Genomic DNA, 23,550 nt, shown 5'->3' on the forward strand with positions numbered 1-23,550 from the left:
TTTCTCTTGGTTTGTCTTTGTAATGCCAACCAAATAGAAGTTATTTTTCAAAATTACTTCTTCAAGAAATAAGGATATGACATCTTGTTTTCTGCAAGGTTATCTCTTATCCCAGTAATTTTTGCAATTTCTATGCTGCTCTTATAAAAGCCACACAACTTCAACTTTCCTCTGTACTGCAGCGTTTTCAGTTGCTGCATTTGACAGCAATTCTGCAAAGCAACAGTCACAGCTTTTTTTTTACTAATTTATCAGCTGCACACAAGAGGAAGTAACACTGCTTTAAAAATATCTACGTATCTTCATGTAGAAGCATTCAGGTGTTCTTAACTCAGATTACTTTACAGTATTGAAAGGGTTTCAAAAGAGGATGAAGCTAGTTCATTGGTATGGATGGTACTTAATAAGAAAAAGGTGGAAAATGGAATTGCTCCATACAATAAATTTATTTCACAAAGCTATAGGACAGGCTGTCCACTGTGATCAACTGAGAACTAAAGTTTCCTGCTTAAAAACCATTCCCAGCTTACTGCTTCCAAAAGGACTGTGTATACAATAACCACATGCATACTGAAAATTTCCATGCAGAAGTGCTTCTGCTAAATACTTTTGTAATTTCACTTAAAACAAACCTAAGAAGTTTTTTGGTTTGGTTGGTTGCTAGTCACTTCTTAAAATACAAACCTTGACCACAAGAGGAGTTTCCAGTAAATTCAGCTCTGATGCTCTGGGAGGATTCTTTTGGGAGCTGGAGCGATGTGTAGTTGATCTCAGGGGGCTGGATGCCACGGAAGAAGTAGAAGCTCTGCATGGGGACTGCTGGCTCTCATCCTGTGCCACAGAGTGGGAAGGAACAGGACGAACCACCAAATCCAGTAACCTGTTAAAACACAAGTTAAACTAGGAGCACAAATAAATGAAAACTACCATGCTCTGATCATCTCAGATGATGCAGAACAAAAACACTGGATGAACAAGAAATACAACCTCACCGCTGGGGGTGATCTATCAGTCCCACAAACAAGTGACAGGCACATTGGGGCATTTTTTCATTATATCGTTACATTTCATATCTAATTTCCTAAATCCCTGCCTCTGACATAAGAATACCCCACTTCTAAGCTGCACAAGTGACCTAATTCTCAGCAGTGGAGAAAACTAATCTACATTTCAATGCAGGGACCATTTCAAATTCTCCACTTAATTCTGACCCTAAGTTGACTTTTGAGATACAAAACTAAAAGCAACAGAATCCTTGGTAAACCAAAGAAGTATACACTCATGCACATGTATTTACATGATAACACCTTTCTGAAATATAAAGTCTGTAGCTCTACTATACCTTGAACATTTTTGAGAAAGTTTTGTAATAGGTGTCCCAAGAAACGCATCAGGCAACTCTGCAGCAGGGAGAGGATGGGTACTGACTGCTGGCTCTGTAGTTCTAGGACTAGAAGGAAAATGAAAACGTAACTGATTTTCATTCCCTCCAAGTCCAGCTATACCAGAATTCAACTTTATTTGTCCATATCCCATGTAAGACAATCACCTGACAATTACAAGCCTCTTTTCCACTCTTTGTAAAGATTCTGCTTATTTTTAAATAACCAAGCAGGAAGTGGTAGAAGACTACTACGTGATCACACAAAAGTCTGTAAAAGTCAGTACACCAACAGCTTCATGGTAGTGACAAACAGCTCAAGTTTCAGCTGTCTTAAACACTGTAAACACATGTGCCATAATGTAAATACATGTATTTGTACAGAGATTACCATAGCAGAAAAACTCTCCAAACACTACATACGATTGATTCTTAAATGTTATATACTATATGTGCAAAAAAGCAAAACAAAGCTTTATTCACATGCATCTTCCCACCAAAATACTAACACAATTCAAATAGAATTCTCTTTCTCACCCCCTCCCACTCACTCTCTCTCTCCACCTCCTCCTCCCTCCCCCTCCAAACACGTAGCTAAAGACTAACTTTGTAAAAAAGCTGCTTACCTATCATATTGTGAGATATTTGTTTTCTGCTCATTTCCTAACCATACTTCCCCAATTTTGGACAACACTTTACTGATGAAAGTTGCTCTTGTATGCACATTTCCTGCATTACCCTGCCTTGTTACTGTTGATAAAGGCTTTGGCCTTGGCACTGTAAAGCAAGAGGGAAAAATATCAGCCTTGTGTAATCAAAGTGATGGCTGGCTGTACATCGTATTTCCCTTCTCTAAAATTACCTTCTCTTAAGACTGATGAAGGCAAACGGTACGGCTTGGCTCTCTCTACTGCCAGCTTCCTTTGAACTGTGGGAAGCACTTTGCCATATTGGTCTAATAGAGAATTTCTGGCAACTGCTCTCTCTCTCAGGTGAGGATCACGATCATTCTGACAAAGGAAACGTGTAAAGCACGACGTTAACAATTTACAAGAAGTTCATTGCACAGAACTATCTCTGCTCGTTCTAACTAGGGCCTACATTTGCTCTACAGCTACAGGAGAACACCTCTGCTGCACACAGCAAGTTCCACCCAGGAGCACACATCAAGTTCACCAATTTCAGTTTTGGCAAAGTGCCAAGAAAGACTAGTTTAAAAAAAACAAAATGTAAAAATCCCAAACAACTCTGAAACTCACAGCTAAAATCCAAAAGGCAAATTTTACCTGTGGAGCATCTAGACTGCTCTCAGGTAAAAGCAAGATACAGGACATGACATACAACATACTCTTCATTACACACAAACAAGTAACACAACTCCCATAGTCTAAACCATACATAACAGAGGGATCTGAGGAACTGAATGAAAGACAAGATACATATTTATTCCTTAGATGCAAACAAACTTTTTTAGCTGGAGTCAACCATGGTCTGTAACATTTAATTCGTAATTTCACAAAGCAGGATGTCTACCCTTACCATCAGATTGGCCTTCATGGACTGATTCAGCTGGAGTGCTGGGATGTAGTTGGCACGCTGCAGATGGTGAACTAAAAGGAATTCACGATTCTGAACACCAGCATTGGTCTGTAAAAACTTCTCCAAACACTCCTGTGAAAAATAACACGTTTCAAACATCTACTACAATTCTGCCTCTTCTCTTGCCAGAGATGATTAACATTTTTTTGTTTCTTCTCCAAACTCACTTTTTCCGTGTCTGTGAAGGGCAGCTTCAGCAAATCCTCCATGAGCCCCATCTCCTGACAGATTTCATACATGTGCTTGAGCAGCTCTTCTATGTTTAACTTCGTGGTGTGCTGCTGCAACAGACCCCAAGCCTCCACCATGCACCTGGAGGTAAGTTTTTGGACATGGAAAGGAATAGGAACACTAGAGCCACCAAGATGCCCCACAGTGATGCTATTCATTCAAAGATCAAAGGAAATGGAGGGAAGCCCCATTTGTAGCATCACTTCTCCACAGTTCCCAACATGTGAATGCCAAAATGGCAGGAGAGATTTCCTTACCTGTTGGACAACAACACGGTGAGGAGCAGCCGCACTTCACTGCTGCTGGACATCGACGGCTTCATCATCTGGATGTACCTGAGGGCTCGCCTGTGCTCTCCCTGGCACATGAGGGATTGAATTATCCTCATGTGTTGCCACGACACAGTCTTGATTGTAGCTGGATGGAAGAGCAGGGCCAGGGAATTCTGGAGAAGTTGAGAGCAGCTTCACTACCACAGACACACAAACCCATGCAACAAACACAGTCAAAGCTTTCTTCAGCAAGGCTGGAGGGGGGTTAAACAAACTTAGATGTCTAACAAAATGCTTGATCCAGGACACATCAATAGAAGTTCTTCAGTATTTGCAGGAAAAAAGGAGTCAGCCATAGTGAATGATTTAAGAGGAACATTCAGATTTTTCTAAGTTAACAAAAGTCTGTGTACAAACATTGCTTTTTATAAATATATTAAATAATAAGTTACTCGACCAACAAATTGATTCTATTGACATGGTGACAAGTAAAGAACAACCTTCAGCATCAGAAGAACGGTTTGAAAAGTCACTTCTGCAGTCTTCTGTCTCAAATCTTGCTGCTACTTGCAGCACAGTTTCCACGGTTAAAAGTACCCAAAACACTCTTTTAGAAACAGTGCCCAACCAGTCTGCTGAAAACCTAACCAGAGATGGCTTTGAAAATTTAAATATTAAAATCAATAAAGTTGATTATGCCTTTGTTTTAATCAATTTCCTGTCAAAGTAGTTCAAGCAAAATTTCAAATCATAACTTATTGCCCAAGATGTCAGAGCAGTGTTACAAAAAAGTTTCTAATGCTTCAACAGCTCCTAAGTACCAATCTTTAAAAATACTTTTATTGATTACAGCTCTGCACTGCAATGTCCAACTCAACTGTTTCATACTTACTTCATAATCATTGTGATCTAGAAGCCAAAACCCTTGAATAAGCTTAACAAGACCCCAAGGGATAGCAAAGGCAGTTGGAAAGGAGTCGATCGAAGTTTCTGTTTTATTTGGAAAGGAATGCATGATGTCCAGCAGCAAGTAAATTGTCTGAGAGTATCTAATTAAGGTGAATAAATTGCTAAGGCCAAAAATTTATCACATTTAGCAAAACATACTAATATGAAAATGGTAGGAAGCAGAACACCCTAATGTATTGATCTCGCCATTTTAAGGTATTGCAGCCTGTTGTATCGATAGTCACGTCCTAACCACAAATCAACATTCTGAATAAACAGCCAGAGAAACACTTGTGGATTTCTGTAAGGAAATCAAAAATCATATATTGGATATTTAAATACTGCTGTTATAAACTCAGGCTCCTCCTGTTGAACATTCAAAGCAATCAATGTCCAATGCTTAATTATTAAAAAAAACCCAAATTCTACAGCTGTTTTGTTTTCCTCATTCTTAATAAAACAGAAATTTTAGTGCCCTTACAATACAACTTAGCACCGAGTGATTGAAATTCTGTTTAAAACTGTATGTGGACTTATCACTCAAAGTCTCATTTTCCCTTTCTGACATCCTTTGTTAAGGATGTATTCTAGTAAAGCAGCCCTGTAATACTACAACCATTTTTAACCCCCTTGCTCTCCAGGCTCCCCTCATGGTTTAGCCAACAAACAACAAAGGCAAGCCTGCATGTTCCAGCAGCTCAAAAATTAGGCTTCTGCCCAATGAATATTCTGTGTGCCTGCACTTCTAACACACACAAAAAAGCAAACATTGTTAGCTGGGCTGGCAAACAAATGATTTTGGCAAAAATCAGCTATTGGAAAACCACTGTTACAAATCCTTTTGCTCTGAAGCAGCACATTTCAGGGCATGATTCTAACTCACAGTCCTTTGCTACACATAGGAGTGCTTTAAAAAATTATGAACTGTGATGAATTTTGAGAAAAACTAAGGGAGGATTTTATCTTGAATATTTTAGGGAACATATTTTCTTGTATCAGAAAAGACTTTGCAAAAAACACATAGGTGACAAACATGGAAGAACATTCATGTGCACACACTGAAGAAGTACCAACAAAATCTGCAAAGGATACAATTGCATGTTTGTCACTTTCTTCAATGCTTTCTAGCAAATAGAGATCCAGCAGCGCCTGAAATGAAAGATGAAAAGGTTTTCTAATGCTCCTGTCTTTCAGAATCACTGGCTTTAGGGGACTGCTGCTGCTGGGCTTTTCAGTGAACAGAGCACTCACGTGTAAACTGACAGGTGGGTATTTCCCAGTGCCGCCTTCATCTCTCTGCCACAACTTCTCAACTTGCTCTCCCAGCTGGGAAACCATTCCATCAATCATCAAGCAGTCAGAATCCCACTTTCCTCTGCAACAAAAGAGAGCAAGGGTTTGGGCAGAGGAAAACACTCATTCCAGCCTCTCAGTGTCACAGATTTCTGACTCGGAGCAAAGATGCTCCTTAGGTCACAAGGAATTAATGAGGCAGTCCAAAAGAGAAGAGCTGCAGTGACTGTTTGGGTTCCAGGTTTGCTTTCCTGCTCGGTTACGTGGAATGCCAAGAAGCGCAGACAAAGGGTTTTAACTGCAAAAGTAACCACGCTCACACAGCCTAACTAACAGTGCAGGCTTCCTAGAGATTTCCTGTAAGTCTTACCTTGATAAGCGCTGGAGTTTCTGTCGGTGACCCGTATAGTAGCTCTGAATCAGAGGGTAATTGTAGAAAGGTCTGGACAAATGCATATGGTCATCTACAGGTGATAAAGTAAAAGCAAGTTAAAGAAGTAAGACCACCTTTTTCAACTACAACTTTGGACTAGACAGACAGAAACCACACAACCTCAAGAAACCTCCAACTCTCAAAGAATCCATGTTTCTGCCTTTGCTAAAAGAGAACTGAGATAAAAGGCTCAACTACTTCTTGTCTCAAGATCAGTTTCAAGTTTGCAGTTGATGCAGCATTCAGAGCACACAAGATAAGCTCAGGTCACTCCTAAATAAACAACTCTTTTGTGAGTTTGGAATGGTTTTTGAATGCGTCATGTGAGCATCTGTCAGACAATTAAGGCTGACAATGGAATTAATAAGGTGTCTAATTTCAGAGCATTTCCAAGGTGTATTTTCACCTCCAGCAATACACAAAAGGTTCAAAACATGCAGGTACTGCTTTTACTCTCAAAACAAGTGTTCTGGCAATACAGGTTCTGCTTACCTAAACCCTCAGGCAGGAGACTGGATCGACAGAACCAGATCACCACTTGTGCATACAAAGAAATGAGGCTGGTTACCACCTGCTTATTTGTCAAGTCTGTAAAACCTGAAAAAAGGGCAAAAGATTATTTGGATATTGCGATTCCTCTCCTTTTTACAAAACTCCCTTCAGCAGAACAAATAGAAAGCATAAAAAAACATGGTGGAACTCTTTTTACTTGTATTTGTCCCCCCAGACCACTTCTGAATTTGAAAAAACAAAACACCATTCACCCACCCCCAAAAGAAACCAAGCACTACAAAGAAACAGACTCACTAAAAATTAAAATTTAAAAAAAACCAAACCTTATCAATTAGATTTACTCAGGAAAAAGGCATTTGTTTCTCGTGTAGCAGAGATTATTACTTTAGCAAAGGGAGCGTCTCCTTTTGCCCACAATATGCCAACAACAATTAATAAAATCAGAAGCCAAAATAACTCAAGGAACTTGCTTTACACATTACTCATTTCAGCTTCCTTTATATTTTCTAGCAATTTGCACACAGCTATCGATCACCAGCTAAGAATTAGGAACACTTCTCAGCATTGCCACTCTCAGTTGCTCTAAGTGCCAGCCAGGTGCTTACTCAGCTCACTGCTGAAGCAATGTAGCCTCCCCTACCCAGCATCATGACCTCCACAACAAGCTGCTGCCCTGAACTCAAAGCATCTTAAATCACAGTCCCAGCTTCTCAGACTTAAGCCCCTCCTCCCAGCTCAATCTGACACTCTCCCAACCATCCCAAACAACAGCAGCTCCTGTCTCCACAGTTACAACCCAAGCATCCTTCCAAACCTTAACAAACAGACCCAAGGCTTAGCAGGGCTTTCACCAACCTTTCTCAGTAAGCTCTCGGGCTTCTGTTAGAAAACAGTTCAGGACTGTGCTGAGGTTGCTCAGAAGCAGCTGGCAGTGCTGAAGGGACTGTAGTGTCTGGGGGTCAATGAAGTTGCAGGAGCCGTCAAACAGCGGAACACCTTGTCAAGGATGAATATCAAATCATCAGTCAGCAGAGCAACTGCAGACTTCCAGAGGACACTTCAACAACCACACAACACTTAGAGAACACTTAAAGAACCAGTACCATATACCAGCAGATTACTGAATAGAATCCTCTACAAAGAATGACCGGAGCTTTCAAAAACGACCACAGCAGTACTCACATATTTGGTCCAGTTCATCTTTTGTACAGATCACTTTGCTCCACGTCCACTCAAGAACAAACCGTAAATTTACAGCAGAACTTGGCTGCTCTTTAGAAAGAGAAAACAAAAAAGATGTGAAGCCACAATTTCTCACCAAAACAGACAGAACATAAAAACACTGGAAGCAGCATTACCTTCAGAAGTCCAGTGTTTAATGCATCCCGTCAGAAGTTCTAAAGAACCTGTCTGCACAGCAGCTGACAACACCGCTTCTAACTGCTCCTCCTAAGCACAACAGACAAAAGCAAATCACAACCTCACCTACTTTGCATTCCCAAGCCATCGACAGAAGTGTTTGTTTCTAACTGGATACTCATTCACACATCACAAACTCCACTGGTGCAAACGCAACTAATTCCCAATTCTTGATTCTTTCTTAATTCTAGCCACAGGCTGGACTGATTGCTGGTTTGAGGAACACAGGAAAGTTTTCCTCTGACATTTCAACCTCACACAGGCTAATGTTAACCTCTATTTCTGTGCCTTGGGGTTTCAGTCTCCATTTACTGAGTCTCAGTTAACTATTTGCAGTAACATTCTCTGCTCATACCCATTATGCACTTTGGGCACCCCCCTTTGCCATCAGGAACACGTGAAGGGGACAGGGCAAACACGACTGTGTTTGCATGGAAACAGTGGAGCTGAGGCCAAGCAGCTCCCAAGACCAGCAAGACATGAAGCAGCTTTGACAGCCAAAACATTAAGCTACAATTTGTTCAAGTACCATAAAGAAGTGAAACATTTCAGTTCTAATAGGCAGAAATTTCTGTTCAAATTCTGTATTCTAATGCCATGGCAATCCTCGAGAAGGATAATGCACAGGCATGCACAAACATGGCAAATAATGTAGTAGCTTATTTCAGCTGATGTTCAGACATTTCTTTCAGGTGAAATGATCCTGCGTACAATTTTTCATTTTTTCTTCCCTCTATTTTTTTTAAACAAATCAAAAAGTTTGTGTTCTAGGTAAAAACATTATGTTTAAGAGCAATTTCTACATATTAAAAGACAGAGATATTTCCATTGTTTTCTGAAAATGCATTTCAGGCAAGAAAACATGCCAAATACCTCTTAGGGTACCAAACAAAATTCCAAGCTTCTTGACCCTAATTCTGAAATTTCTGTTTCTAGAATACAAAAGCAATCCCTGCTTAATGTAGTCGCTGAACAATATAATCACAGTTCAGCAAAGGTCATCATAAAATGTCTTGTTTTCCCTAGTCATTTCACACCAGAGTTGACATCAGAACATCTAATCAGAATGTAAGAGCCTACATCAGGCATGCAAAATAAACATTCTATGGGCTGTGTCAGCTTGCCAAATTTGTTTTGGCCACCACACTATGCAGAAACGTTATTTTCCCTAACACATTTCCACATTTGGTGAAGAAGCCCACAGACAGGAAGATGAAGGCAGGGGGAAGACTGCTCTCCCCTTCCTAATGCTTACTGCTCCACTCCATGATGACCATCCAACCCTTTAGCTTTGCCCTTGCCTGGAGAAAGATGGGTTGTTCATCACAAAGGCTCCTTCTTTCAGGAAACTCTTCAGATGAGACAAAGTTCGTTGCACCACAAATGGAAAACCCATGAGAGAGGGGTGTGAAACCGCTGTGGTGGCAGACAGAATGCAGCAGTGTTGAAAGATACAGGTGATGCAGGTGTTGCAGCAAGAGGGCACTCTAAGAGGAGGAAATCAAGCCACCACAGCTGAAGACAAAGGCTACAGAGATGAAGATCAGTTTTGAGAGGGTGCAGAAAAACCTACTGATGAAGAAAAAATGAGGGGAACTGGCAATGATATTGTCTGGTAAGATGACAATTGTAATTGGTCAGCACCTCCTTGGAAGCAAATGATGTCTAGAGCAGCAAGCTGGTGTTTGCAATAGTGCACATCTGAGGGAGGCCACACTGCCACCTAGTACACTGCAACCAAGGCTCTGAGACATGAAGAGGATGAAGGTTGTTCCCAGGGAAAGCTGCTCTCTGATGCACATGCCCAGCACTGACTGCGTGCTTCCGCGTGAGTACGTGGGGCACGGAATTAACACACGGGTCACTAAAGACAGACCTCTTAGGGCTGATCCCAGTCAGAAGGTTGGATCTAAGAATATTATTACTTCTGCTAACTAATGTCAAAACCTGCCTGTCAGAGCAACTTGTAATCAAAAATCATGGTCTTATAGCCTCTAGAGCCTTCAGATAAGATGGATGTATTCCCCCTGGATTCCCCAGTGTACACTCACCTGACTCAAACTGGATGGCTGGACATCAACCAGTCTTGGAGACAGCAAGCCAGCTACAAGACACCGAGTGTAGCTGTCATGGATGGCTTCACTTATTAAAGGACCAGATTTCTTCAAGAACTTCAAGGTCTGAAACATCAATCAAAACACACAGATTAAGACAGCATTCAATCACTAGGGTTCTGTCTTAAAAACAACAGCCAAACTAACAGTTTCAGTTTATAGACAATATCCTGTAAAAGAAAATACTAACCCTTTCAGTGCTAAAGGAAGTATTTTCCAGCCTGTCAATACCTGAGCCCTGGTACTTTCCCTGACACAAATTATATTCTGTAGAAATTAAAACTAACACACAACTTTAAATCACACTTCTGTGCTTGTTTGTGCCAAAGATGATTTACATGGGTATATTTAGTGAGCTGCAACTTAATTTGAAAGGATTTGTCACAAGCTGTGCAGTGGCTCAGAAGTTATAATTTGGCCAAGGTTGGGAGAAAAAACATGCATTTCCTTAATAATTCTGAAACAGTTAAATAACTTCTCCCTTTCTCCATGCTGTCCTCCTTTCTCAAGTTCATCGGGGTCAAAACCCTAACTCCACACTGTGCAGACAGTACAAAGAAGTAAACGCTTTCCCCAACTTCCACCACACCCCTTCTTCCTACTACAGCAATGCTGCATTCCTTTCCAGCCATTCAACCCCTGCTCTGCCTCCCTAGAACAGCACTGTTTGCATGAAACTGGCAGGATGTGACTGCAGTTATGCATGTGGATGGGCAGTGTGAGCATAAAGTGGCCTCTGACACTCAAAGCACTGCAAGAGAGAAGCTTGAAAAGTTCATCTCTTGACAGTCTCAACAGAGATACAGCAAAAAAAGTCACCTCCTTCTGGAAGCCGGTGCAAGTCATGTGAACAACTCCCGAGCTGAGCAAGCACGTAACATCTGCAGAAACAAGAACGTTTGCAGACATTGTTACCTTATCACCAGTTTGTGCTTTTCCAATAGTGCCATCTGGAAAGACAAACCTCGAGCAGCCCTTGCCTTCAGCACATCACCTACAAACTTTCTTTAAAAAGTAGTTACTGTCTGTCTGTAGAATCTTAGGCTCCAGTGCTACCCAGGTGCTGTGCTTTGGGCCTCAGCTCAAGTTATTTCATTTTATGACCATCACCCCTTCCCAGGCTGTGTTACAGAAGCCCCAAAACCCAAAAGTCAGCAGCCTGTCAGGTATGTTGCACAAGCTAAATACCTTGTCAGGACAGGTAACCAGGTTGGAGAAGGTTTGTGGGGGTTGTTTGGTTTGGGTTTTGTGTGACAAACAATGAACAAGAAAGAGAACCCCTAAGTGGCATTTGACCTCAACTGAAGCTTGTCACTATTCAAATGAAAAGCATTGAAATACCTACCAAAATTATAGGTGCTTGGATTGAAAAACTGTTCAGGTGGTGGGTAAGAAGGAGGAACCCCCCGACTTAGACTACGCTCGTGTACCAGAATATCCAAAATGAGGTTTGGAGAAGTCATGCTTATTACAGGATCCAGTGACCACAGTGCAAAATAGGGGCAATCATGAAGGAATTCTTCTGGCCTTAAAGAAAACAAGTGCATAAGCTCAACAGAGACTTTCAAATTAATCCTTTGTAGGGATATTGAAAGCAACTTAACTAAAACCTACCTCAGTGAGTCTGGCATTTGAGCATGATACCAGCGATTGATGTCAAACACACCCAAGTAAGTAGATGGTTTTCCCTGACCATAGGTATTCACTTGCCAACTGAAGATTGATACACTGGTGTCAGGAGAGATTACTGTCAAAGAGAAGACATTGTTTCTTACTATAGAAAATATGAGATCTGGGGTTTTTAAAATATAACTTTCTGTTTTGGCTTAATTCTGTTATTTCACCCATGAAACATAATACTTTATTAACAATGATAAAAACAATATACAGAATAGCAAACATCCATGTGATAGGTTTTAGTCATACTGCCTCTTTTTCTTGTTCAAATTGTATCCTTTCTAAACCAAACATACAATTATTAGCTAATCAAGGTTTTCATCCAGATCATCAAAAAAAGATATCAAATAGACCTGGCTCCAGTACTGAGCCCTGGGGAACACCACTAGTGACCAGGTGCTAAATGGATGCAGCCAAGCCATATGTTTGATCAGGGAGAAAATAAAAAAATCAGGTAACATTCCTAAGCAATAGACAGATTGATCTTACTGTGCAATGAAGACAACTGCCAGAACAAACTGACTGACCAGCATTATGCAGATGACCCCATACACTGCTCTAGCATCCCAGCAAACATAAATTAAAACTTATTTTTTCCCTTAAAGAATGATGTCCAGAGGGATAAAAAAGTCCCACATAACTTAAGCAAGCAATTCTTTTTAAATAAACCCAACATGGTCAGCTAGACAAATATTTAAGACTTTAAGACTGAGTATAGAACAGCATTCATTGCTTAGATTCCCAAATCATGCAGTTTAGAATAACCAAACAGGGACATCAGAACAAACCTTCATTAACACTATCCTCTCTGTCAGCATGGTTGCGAAATTTTTCTATGGTCTGACAGCTGAGTAATTTAGTATTGCTGGTCTGCCCTCTCAAGGGAAAGATTCCACCAGTGAGGTCTAAACTGTACCTTTCATCACAATATTCCAAACCCTGGGTGGGGAAAAAAAAAAAAAAAAAAAGAAGGTAATTTTCATTAGATCTACTATGAAAGAAAGTATATATCTAACATGTATATGGTACTGTTTATTTCCAATGAACTTATTTCTGATAGCAAATAAATACTACTTCTGACATTCAAGAGAATTAAGTGTCAAACTGGAACAGGTAAGTTTGGCTGAAAAAGCTTTTGCACATTTTCAAAAACTATCAATTCCTTAGCAAAACTTTGCATGCACAGTCCACGCTATCTTATTCAGGAACTTTGGAAGTAACACATATATGCAGGGTAGACAAGAAAAATCCAAACTATCTCCTTGAAAAACTAACATGAAGCCTAAGCAAAGAACCTCACCTTCACTGTAGGATAACTAATCACTAAAACCCATTTTAAAAGAGATCATGTCCTGAACAAGAAATTCACCATTCCAAAGGACAGTTCCACAAGATAAAGAATGAAAATTCCATAAACATGTCCAGCATTAATTTTAATGACTAGAAATTTCAGCTTTCGTTCATACAAGAGGCACACCCACACAAAGTTGGTGCAGAGAGGAAGGAGAAAATAATACCAAATAGTTCCTGCTGAAGACAATTTCCTAACCAAAGCCGCATATTTTAAATTTTCCACACTGGGGCAAGCAAATCTAAGTTAAGGAACTCTAGTGCACAGAAGATACTAAGTTATGATGTTCCAGACCAGTTAAATGGGACAGTTTTCAAAGGAGTTGAACTGGTCACACTCTGGTATCAACGTAGAGACTATACACAAGCCTTGTGCAGGACAGAGTTAAGGATATGCTCCATGACCATGAACTGATCCACAAGATACAGCAGCTGCTGAGATGATATAAAAAAAGGCCTTTGAAAGCCTAATTTCAGCGTATCTTTCAGTTTTCTTACTTGGGCAGATTTAAACAAGCCTTGAAGACAATGGAGACACAAGTTGGACACGTTTATAAAAACACAGTGCCACATGTTTCAGAAGTTCCATTTGTGACTTTTACCGTAATACGAAGTGCAAGCTTTCATGGCCTCGAGTCTGATTCCTGGGATGTAAAGCACTGATGTAAGGGGACAAGTGTTTCAAGATACTGTGACTTCTACTCAGTGAACAAGGAGCAGCAGTAGATTAATTTCTCCTCATTTACTCAGGCTTGGCCTGGTGAATGGGACAACTCTGAAATTTGCTGTCACTGAAGACCAACAAGAAGCTTGATTCAGTCATGTAGGCAGAGAGCCATCATGTCATACTGACCAATCTGTGACCACAAGAAGTAATCCAAGACTTAAGTGTCTACTGGAGAGCACAGATCCTGTCCTGATGCATCCTTTGGGGAGAGACTATTGGCAGTAGATGCTATCAGATCTCAGCATGAAACTATACATGCAAGTGCTTTATCTGGAAGCCAGCTGAAGAACCTGTCTTTCCTCCTCAGAGGGTGCAGATGTTCAGCTCTCCTCAACAGCCTTCTAAGATTGGCTCCTCTTGCAATCTTTCAACACACTCATCACAGGGAAGCAAAACATCTCAGATCCAGGGAATGGTGCCTGACACCACTGATGAGCCTGTGAATGTACTACTGGTTGTATAGCCTGTAGAGGGTTCCAAGTCTTACTTCAACTACACCACAGGTTTTCCAAGTCACAAACACAGTAACATTTTTTAATTGCCTTGTGTGGTTTTTTTTTAAAGAGTATCAACTGGAATTTCTAGTAGATCCATTTTTAAAGGCTGATGAAATATTTCAACCCTCTGAGGTACAAACTGACATTTGTCACATCTTGTTCAGAAAAGTAAGACAACCAAGATGAATAACCACCAAATAGTTAAAGGTCCCACATTTTAACATCAAATTGTTCAGATGGAAAAAGTAGTAGCCACAAGAGAAATAGACAATTGCTTTTTTCCCAATGCAGCACACAGGAAAAGGTATTGTCTTTGTCACTGCTAAGACTGTAGCTAAAAATAACTTTTAAAGAGGATAAAACAAAACAGAAATTCAAAAATGAATCTTGAGATTAAAGAAACTTTCTCCTATCAACCTGCCAAAGTGCTTAGAGCACAAGATGCAGGAATGAACTGCAATGAAAGCTGTTTTAAAAAAAAACCACCACACACACAAAAAAACCCCCGAACAGGGTGCTCTGTTCCTCTAGAGCACTGCATATTTTTGTCATTAAAAAACTGCACACGAAGATATGACATGCATATTCAGACATGTTGAACCACTTGAAGGTATTTCTATTTCATCACCATGACAGAGGACAGATTTTAAAGAAACACTACGTTCTCCAAACGCCTAACCGCTATCTGTTCAAAAGCAACACTTCCAAATGAGGAAGGCGCTTTCCTATAGATAAAAGGAAAAAAAATAACAAAATTTAAACTCATTCCAAAAAATTCAAAACTCAAAGTCCCCATAAAAAAGTCTTTGAACCACAGTCCAAGGATTACCTCAATTTCATTTTGTACTACTGAGAACATACAAGAGCAAGTGCCAAATAGGAGGAAAGAATTTACTCTGAATTAAGATTACTTTCCCAGTAAAGAGATCTTGGAAGAGTTTCGTGCATACTGCTGAATGGAATTAGAATTCTACAGGTGCCTCCCATCTCTGCTAGATATCTGAGACCTAGTAACACCTCTTCTATATTTTATCTATTCTATACCACAGCATCTCTGGAACCAGTTCTAAAAATTTACAGAGACTCTTCTGACCAAATCACACCACCTTACATTGCATTTATATATTTTGCTGGCTTTAAGAGTAGATTTCAGAGACAACCCAGCCAAAAAGTAAAAAAGAATCATCCTTAAAACTACTGAGTTTCAGAATCAAGACTGAAGAGACATTGTAGGTATTTTTGTAGGTGTATTTGAAGTCAGGCTGACAGAGCTTAAAAGAAAAACAAGATTATAAAACAAAGATCAGAAATTTATAAAGACGTATACATGACCATATTTTAAGAAAGGGAGACAGACAGATGCTTCCTCAAATCTACAGTTTGGTAACACAAAGCTATTCAACAAAGCCCTGTCTTCTCTTCCTAGATGCCATTCATGTGATGTTTAAATTGAGTAATTTCATTTGTAACAGCCATTTCCTCTTCAGGAATTGAATGTATAGGGGCTCTCTGCAGATGAATCTAGTTGGAACACACGACACTGCAGTATAAAAGTGTATGGCTTCAGTAAAGACAGATTGTGTCTGACCAATCTGGTCATCATCTGTGATGGAGTGACTGCAAGAGTTGACAAGGGAAGACTGACTGATGTCACCTACCTAGACTTCTAAAAGGTCTTTGACACAATCCCAGACAACATCACCATCTCTAAATTGAAGAGACAGATTTGAAGGGTGGACTATTCAGTGGATAAGGAATTGGTTGGATGGAACAAGCCAAAGAGTTGTAGGAAACAGCTCTGTCTCCAGGCATATGGCAATGTTGGGTGGTGTCCCTCAGAAACCTGTGTGGGGACCGGTGCGCTGCAGTGTCTTCATCAATGACACAGTGAGAGCAAGTGCACCGTAAGCAAGTTTGCAGATTACACAGGGCTGAAAAGTGCAGCTGACTAAACAGAAAGCCAGGATGTCATCCAGAGGGACCTCAACAAGCCTAAGAGGTGGGCCCATGAGAATCTCGTGACATGAAGGTCTCCAAGTCCAAGTGCAAGGTGCTGCACCTGGAACAGGGCAATCCCAGACATGACTACAGACCAGGAGAAATGACTGAGAGCAGCCCTGCCAAGGACTTGGGGGTGCTAGTGGACAAGAAGCAGTATGCACTCACAGCCCAGAAGTCCAACCTCATGCTGGGAGACTTCAGTGCAGCCTTTCAGCACTTAAAGAGAGCTTGTAAAAAAGAGGGAGACTGACATTTTACAAGGGCAGATAGTGATAGGACAAAGGAGAAGGGGTTTTCAACTAAAATAGGAGAGAGATTTAGATTAGATGTTAGGAAGAAATTTTTTACTGTAAGGGTGGTGAGGATTTGGAGATCTGGCTGCCCAGAGATGCTACAGATGTCCCATCCCTGGAAGTGTTCAAGGCCAGGATGGATGGGGCCCTGAGTGAACTGATCTAGTGGGTGGCATCCATACCCATAGCAGGGGATTGGAATTAGATGATATTTAAGGTCTTCCAACCAAAACTACTCTATGATTCTATGACTTGCTTTGAAAAGTATGGACCAAACAATGCCTACAGAAACTCACCAAAAGGCTTTTTTCTTTAGTCTCACTGATCTGTCATCGTAAATATTAACCTGGTCAACTTAACTGATATTCACTTAGACAAAACTACTATTTTCATCTTCTCACATACAGGCCTGTCTTACCTCGTACATGACTTGTCCTGATGCCAGACGTTTTCTGTCACCAAATGCTAACTGCAACAGATGTAAACTCACAACATCACCTTCACTGAAAAAGGTATGAATGAGGAGATTTGATTATAAAGCGGCTTTACAATCCTCATTATCAGTTTATTAGATCTAGGCTGAAACTTACTTAAGAGCATGCTCTTGCTGAAAAGAAAAACACTGCTTCCCAAAACATGATAATTGGTCACATTTAGCCAGTAAAACAGAAAGCAGGAAATTTTGATACTAACAGCTTCAGGGGCCAATGCTAACTACATCATTGGAAAGCTTTAATATGCAGTATGGAGAAAAAAACTGCTGAATTGCTGGAAATAGCTCACAACAGTAAAGCATTCTCCATGAAAACTGCTTTAAAGTCAAACTTAAGAAGACTACCACTCTATGAACAGCTGGGCTGATTAAGTAGCTTGCTGATGATGTTTACTGTTCTGCATCTGCAGCCTAAACCACTTTAAATGGTATTGAATATCATGATGGGAATACCAAACAAATCTTGAAGCAGTCATCAAGAAACAAGGGAAACCATTTAAGACTGAAAGCACAAAAATATAGGCACTGTTCCTTTGCCTTCTTTCACAAGGTAGGAGTGAGTCGACCCCTCTCTACAAGTGAAAAATCCTGAAAAAACTGCACTGTAAGCTTAATACTTTTCATCTCCTGTACAGTTAAATGAACAAAATGAATACACAGATATCAACTGAATGTGAACAAGTATTATAAAAAAAGATCTGTGACTTATGGCAAGATTTTATTCACCTTTGCTGTGTAGACTGAACAGCCCACAAGTAGCAACAATTGCGAGGATCATTCTCAGGCTCTTGAAAAGTAACTGCATAGACAGGAATCCTTCCTCCTTCAAGCTGAGAGTGGTGCCTACACGTTTAAAAGAAAAAAATAATAAAGAAAAAAGCCTGCTGGCTCTAGCTGTTTGTAGAAGGGTAGAGGCATCTTCTGGGGAAAAAAGCACCTTGCATGTTTATCCTCAAAATGCAGAAGGTTGTACTTCCATCTTAAATAACTGATGACTGACAAGACACTACTTCTTAAGTATTTGTCTTCCCAACTTCTGAACTTCAGCTGTACCTTCACAATCTTTTCTTGGCATCTAATTATGGTCCACTGTCTATTTATGCATCCATAATTCATCCATAACACATATGTAGTTTCCGGTGAAGCGCCGTAATTTCCTTACGTAAACCCCTATCTGAATGTGGTCAGATGTTTCAAGTGGCAGATTTAAAATCACCTCTAAATTTTACTTTTGCTTATAAAATTACATGTCCCTTATACTGACTCAAAGGCTTCCAAACAATTTTTCATTTGCATGTACCCTTGCCTTGGAATGAATCCACCACCAATTTCCATTAAGACTGAAATGTAGGAAAGAACATGCTTTCAGACACAGATCAGCTATTGAATTACCATGTTGCACTAGTTTCATCACGGACACTTCAAAAAATATCATCACCAAAATCACATTATTTACATAATGAAGGCTTTCAGTAACTTCAGCCTAACTGCAGTACCTGGTTCTGAAAAATCCTTTCTAATATGTGGAAATACACACAGTGCCAGGTTTTACTGAATACTCCTGGACAGAACACACTGACTTACAAAAACCAGTTTTATCACAGCCCTACTGCAGCACTTCCTGAAACAAAAAACTGAGACCACTGCACCTCCAAGTGTGACCTAGTGGAAAGTATTACTTACTCCCTCTTCAAAGTTTTCATATTCCATAGTGACAAGTAGCCATCAGAAAGACCCACAACGAGCTGGTTGCTTCTGCTTATGTAGCACAGGGTTGATACTGCTGTTCCTGAAGGACTTCGTAATTGAAAACAGAGATGCCTCCCTTCTCTGGTCACAGCTTCTCTTCTCTGTGGAACTTCAGCAGGAATTCTAGTGACAACTTCTAGATCTACACACATAAAAGCAGGCAAGAAATGAATGTATTATGCCCCTTCAGTTGCATTTGAAACTGATGTGATTATAGAGTGTGTATAATCTAATTCTACTGTCCCAGGCAAAACACCCATTTCTGCAACACCTTTTTTGCTATTTCTGTTTCTGCACCTATTCAGAGAAAAGAAGGACTCTCCAATGGGACAGGTATTCTCACTCCTATTTCAAAACTGGGTACAACTGTAACCTTTCTAGACAAATTCTTTTTTTGGGCTTCATGATGAAGCTATCTGAAGGGACATGAACTCCTGAAGCCACTCTTACAACACCCAAAACAGTGGGTGCAATCTGAAAACACAAATTGCAGTATTCATTCACCCAAATGCAGGGGTTTTGATAAACCAGATTTATTTCAGAACACAAGCCTAAAGTTTGCCCAAAGTCATTAATGGAAACAGGAGAACGCTCCCAAGAAATATGGTACCTCCGACACAGCTTCCTATCAGGCAGCTGCATGGACTCAGATGGAAAAATTCCTACATCCCACTGGTAAGAATCATAGGGACAAAGACATCTGGGCAGCAAGAGGTGTTCTTAGCAGCAGGAGGAGTATTGAGCCACTCCCAATTTTTGATCAGTTCAGGACCACACAATGCCAAACTGCCATCTGCAATCAGCAGCGTCAGAAATGTCAACAGTCAGTCAACACGCTGGGATCTTCACTGGGATACATGCTGGCTTTTGAAAAGAAACAAATTTTCTTACTTCTAAATTCAAGTTTAAAAACTGCAGCTTACCCGATGCTTCTACTTCATTCTGACTGCAAGATAAATCATCCAAACAAAGGTCAACCAGAAGGACATGGCCAACATCTGTAGCCACCGCTGCCACTCCAAAGAGCCATCGCAGGCTCTGGTGCAGGTGCCGGGTGCTCACGCTGGCTCCGCCGTCACTGCTGATGGGTTCGATGGCAGTCACCTGCGGGAAACTGCAGGTCAACAGCAAAGCTCTTTTGACAAGCTCAAGAGTAATCACTCAGAAGGGAAGCTCAATTCACTCAGAAGTGAAGCCAGCATTAGCACATCAGAAATAAGAAAGTAAACACAGGTTCATAAGACTTAAAAACAAAGCATTGTTCCCAATTATACCAAGCAAAAAGGAAATTTGTAGAAGGAAAGCTCTCTCCACTTAAATGGCCCATTCTGTCTTTACAGCTTACCAATTTCCATTTCCTACTTGGAAATAATTACAGCTGAGAAGACACATGAAATCAATTACATGCTAGAAGCTTTAGCACGGGACTTAAGTAAGAAAGACAAAGCTAAATCTAGTCCTTCCACTGCTCACAGCCCATCAGCACTGTGATACAGTCCAGGTCCTCTTTACCAAACATTTCATAGGATAAATCAGGGCTGCAAGGCAAACAAGGCAGTGGGGCACAGCAGACACACCATTTCCATGGGAATGAAACATTCCTAGAAAGGCTTGGAGGGAGATGCTGGCTTAGTAAAATCTATGCTGGTCCTCACTTGGACTCATAATATCCAACAAAAATTTTAAATGCGTGCCAGCACTGTTACAGATGGTAAGGAAAGCTGTAGAAGGCAGCCTAAACCAACAGCAACAGACCAAACAGGAACTTGCTCAGCCTGAGGCACGAGCTCTCTCTGCTCCCTGACAGGACAAGCAGTCCCTACAACCTCAGGACAACGGGAAGACAGACCCTTCAGCACCCACAGCACACCCAGCACAATACTGACTGCTCCAGCAGAGACCCAAGCACACCAAGGCTCCTGCACTAAAGCTGGACAACAGAAGAACAGGGGCTATCGATTGGCCTCTTACAAATGCAGCACCGTGAAAACAGGCACCTTTACAGCAACAACAAAGGTTTGTCTGAAAACAAAGCAAAGAAGTGAGCATCACAAGGTGGTCCATCTTTTTAGGGAGGTTATTTACCCCCCAGAAGTGGGGGAAAATATCCAAACCCTTAAGCCCCCTGAAGTTTTCTCCTCTCCCCTATCAAGCTTTTGCTTATGACTGCGCTGCCTGGACATCTGCTACACAATCCACCTTTTACCTTGGACACAAGAATTCCAATCTTAGAAGTACCTATAGTTATTTAGGAAACTCGGTTTTCTTTCAGAATTTTTATGATTCAAATGACATCTCCAGTCTTCTCTGCTGCTCAGAGGACTAGCAAAAGTATTTTGATTACTTGGATTCTTGAGCTCCAAGTCCTGGTGACTGTGATGAGAAAATACAGAACATATCTTGCTGCACAATTAGCCAAGGTTCAAGTGCTGCTGCTTCTAACTTTTCTGTTTAGGATATTTTTTTCATTGTACAACTGGCCTCCAAATGAATCTTTACTAGTTTTGCATAGAGTCTTCCAAAAATGTTCCCCGGTTACTTCTATTTTCCATGTAGAAGCTCCTGAAATGACATATTTTTCCACTATGCTATGCACTGCTTTTTCCTGTTCTCCTAGTGTACTGCCAGCTCATTCTGGGAAAGAACAAAGAAAACTTTTCTCAGCTCACTGAATCTGAATGCTGCCCTTCTGCCTCATAGAAACCAGGAAAAATTGGGAAAATACCACGCAACAGTTCTTAAACATGCAACTGTTATAAACCAGTACAATGTAATTCATGTTTTTAATTCAGAATCCAGTTCAAATCATACTCATCAACATTTTCAGTTTTCTGCTGCATTTTATATATCCAGAGGGCACTGAGAGACACTCACAGCCATTATGCTAAAATTCTTTCTAAGCTCCTGAGTTTGGGTTTTTTAACTCACTTCTTTATTCTCTGAATGATTCAACATCCACTGTTACACTAAAAGGCAGTCACACCGTCACAAAAAGCACCCTGTATTAGTATACTAACAACCTGACACCTAGGAGCAGAATTGCCCTAAGTTAGTGTTAAACTGTACAACTTAGCTGTCCACAGTTATACCCATTGAGAAAACAGTCCTGAAAACATGCTGCTCATTAAAGGTTTAAAAGAGTAATGACAAAACTGCAGAAAGTGACGTTAAGATCCACATTTTACCTTTAAAAATAATCATTCTCAAAAGCAGAGAAACATTCAGGCAGATCAACCCACCCAAACTATAAATTACATAATATGCAAATATGAGTTTCTGAAAGAATTCAAAACATATGGACAGCAGCCAAGTGGAAGTTTTATCTACTTGTTTTTGCTTACCCTTACTCCCACTCACAGTCTGAGAGTTGACAGTCCAATTAGCAATACCTGTGACCTGACTATGCTGACTTAACTAATGCAATATCAAAGACATAGGAAGCAAAACAAAAGCAACAGACCAAGCACACTTGTAATCAAGAGCTTTCAGGGCATAAGAGCAAAACTTTCAGAGCAGCTTTGGCTTTATTTCAAAATTCATACCCTTCATCACACAACAGCCAACTCTTTCCTGCAGGGCTTCATCATCTTTGCTCCTGAACCAGTTTTTGTGGTACAGAACTCTAATACAACTGATTGTTGGAAATAGCTTCTATTTCAAAACACTTCTGTAGATACAGATTTGACACGTGACATAATCCTTACTTCTTAACCTTTCCTAGCTTACTTAGATAGAAGAAATAAAATCTAACACACCAACATCACTTATCAGAACATAATTTACTTACTGATTATATGTTTATGCTACCACACAGCCTGCCTCTCCATCTAAAACCCGTGCAGATAGCAAAACAACACACTGAAACACTGACCCGACTTGTATCTTTAAACTTACCACACCATAAATGCTTACTACTAGTAAGCACACTTCCACCTGTATTCTAGCAAGTCAAACCAAATAATGTTCGGGAAAGCTGAGCAGTAAATAAGTATTTATTTGTAGCAGATTAAGGTGATGAAAACACAGTGAATGTTAATGTTCTGATAACTTAATCTGATACTTGTTTCCATTACAATAACGAGACACAGGGATACTACATCATTTGAGTTCAAGGGTTACAGAAGGCTCATCTACACAAACACTTTACTCAATAATCAGAGATTCAAGGACTGCAGACAAAGTATATCTGCCAACAATCTGACAGATAACTCACTAAAATCTCTTTCTTCCAATCCTAAATTAACAGAAAAATCTGTTCTGCTTCCTAGTCTGAGATTGAGGGGAACGTGTCAAACTCATTAACAGCACAAAGATGGGAGTCTGAGATAGTTTAAAGACAGTATTTCTGACAGAAATTAGCCATTTAGAAAAGGTATATTACAGACACCCTAACTGGGGTTTTCTTTTTTGCTCTGACAAAAAAAGAAGCTTGCAATGCCTTTTTTTGTAAAAGTAGAGAATTAAGTCACTATGGGCTCTACAGCATTTTTTTTACTATCAGTAAACTCAAAAGATAATGCTATTGCTAAGTCCAAGATTCTACATCAAGGCTCTCTTGAC

The 23,550-nt window shown here is 40.3% G+C and overlaps 1 protein-coding gene across 1 annotated transcript in view; it reads right to left on the reverse strand.

The window, feature by feature from the left end:
• The window catches only part of LOC138107982 (protein ELYS-like), a 43,886-nt gene that overhangs the window by 13,582 nt on the left and 6,754 nt on the right, over nt 1–23,550 (reverse strand). Inside the window, exons 4-27 of the mRNA XM_069009946.1 lie at nt 19,914–20,094; nt 18,925–19,132; nt 17,968–18,084; nt 17,167–17,251; nt 12,669–12,819; nt 11,818–11,950; nt 11,549–11,730; nt 11,023–11,084; nt 10,141–10,269; nt 8,029–8,119; nt 7,853–7,942; nt 7,526–7,666; nt 6,650–6,754; nt 6,095–6,188; nt 5,683–5,806; nt 5,524–5,580; nt 4,376–4,522; nt 3,469–3,656; nt 3,148–3,292; nt 2,921–3,052; nt 2,244–2,391; nt 2,008–2,158; nt 1,343–1,450; nt 685–880 (exon numbers count right to left, since the gene is read on the reverse strand). Coding sequence (XP_068866047.1) covers nt 685–880; nt 1,343–1,450; nt 2,008–2,158; nt 2,244–2,391; nt 2,921–3,052; nt 3,148–3,292; nt 3,469–3,656; nt 4,376–4,522; nt 5,524–5,580; nt 5,683–5,806; nt 6,095–6,188; nt 6,650–6,754; nt 7,526–7,666; nt 7,853–7,942; nt 8,029–8,119; nt 10,141–10,269; nt 11,023–11,084; nt 11,549–11,730; nt 11,818–11,950; nt 12,669–12,819; nt 17,167–17,251; nt 17,968–18,084; nt 18,925–19,132; nt 19,914–20,094 — 3,165 coding nt within the window. The remainder of the gene's footprint in view (nt 1–684; nt 881–1,342; nt 1,451–2,007; nt 2,159–2,243; nt 2,392–2,920; nt 3,053–3,147; nt 3,293–3,468; nt 3,657–4,375; nt 4,523–5,523; nt 5,581–5,682; nt 5,807–6,094; nt 6,189–6,649; nt 6,755–7,525; nt 7,667–7,852; nt 7,943–8,028; nt 8,120–10,140; nt 10,270–11,022; nt 11,085–11,548; nt 11,731–11,817; nt 11,951–12,668; nt 12,820–17,166; nt 17,252–17,967; nt 18,085–18,924; nt 19,133–19,913; nt 20,095–23,550) is intronic.

Source organism: Aphelocoma coerulescens, chromosome 3 (genome assembly GCF_041296385.1).
Source record: "Aphelocoma coerulescens isolate FSJ_1873_10779 chromosome 3, UR_Acoe_1.0, whole genome shotgun sequence".
NCBI lineage: Eukaryota > Metazoa > Chordata > Aves > Passeriformes > Corvidae > Aphelocoma > Aphelocoma coerulescens.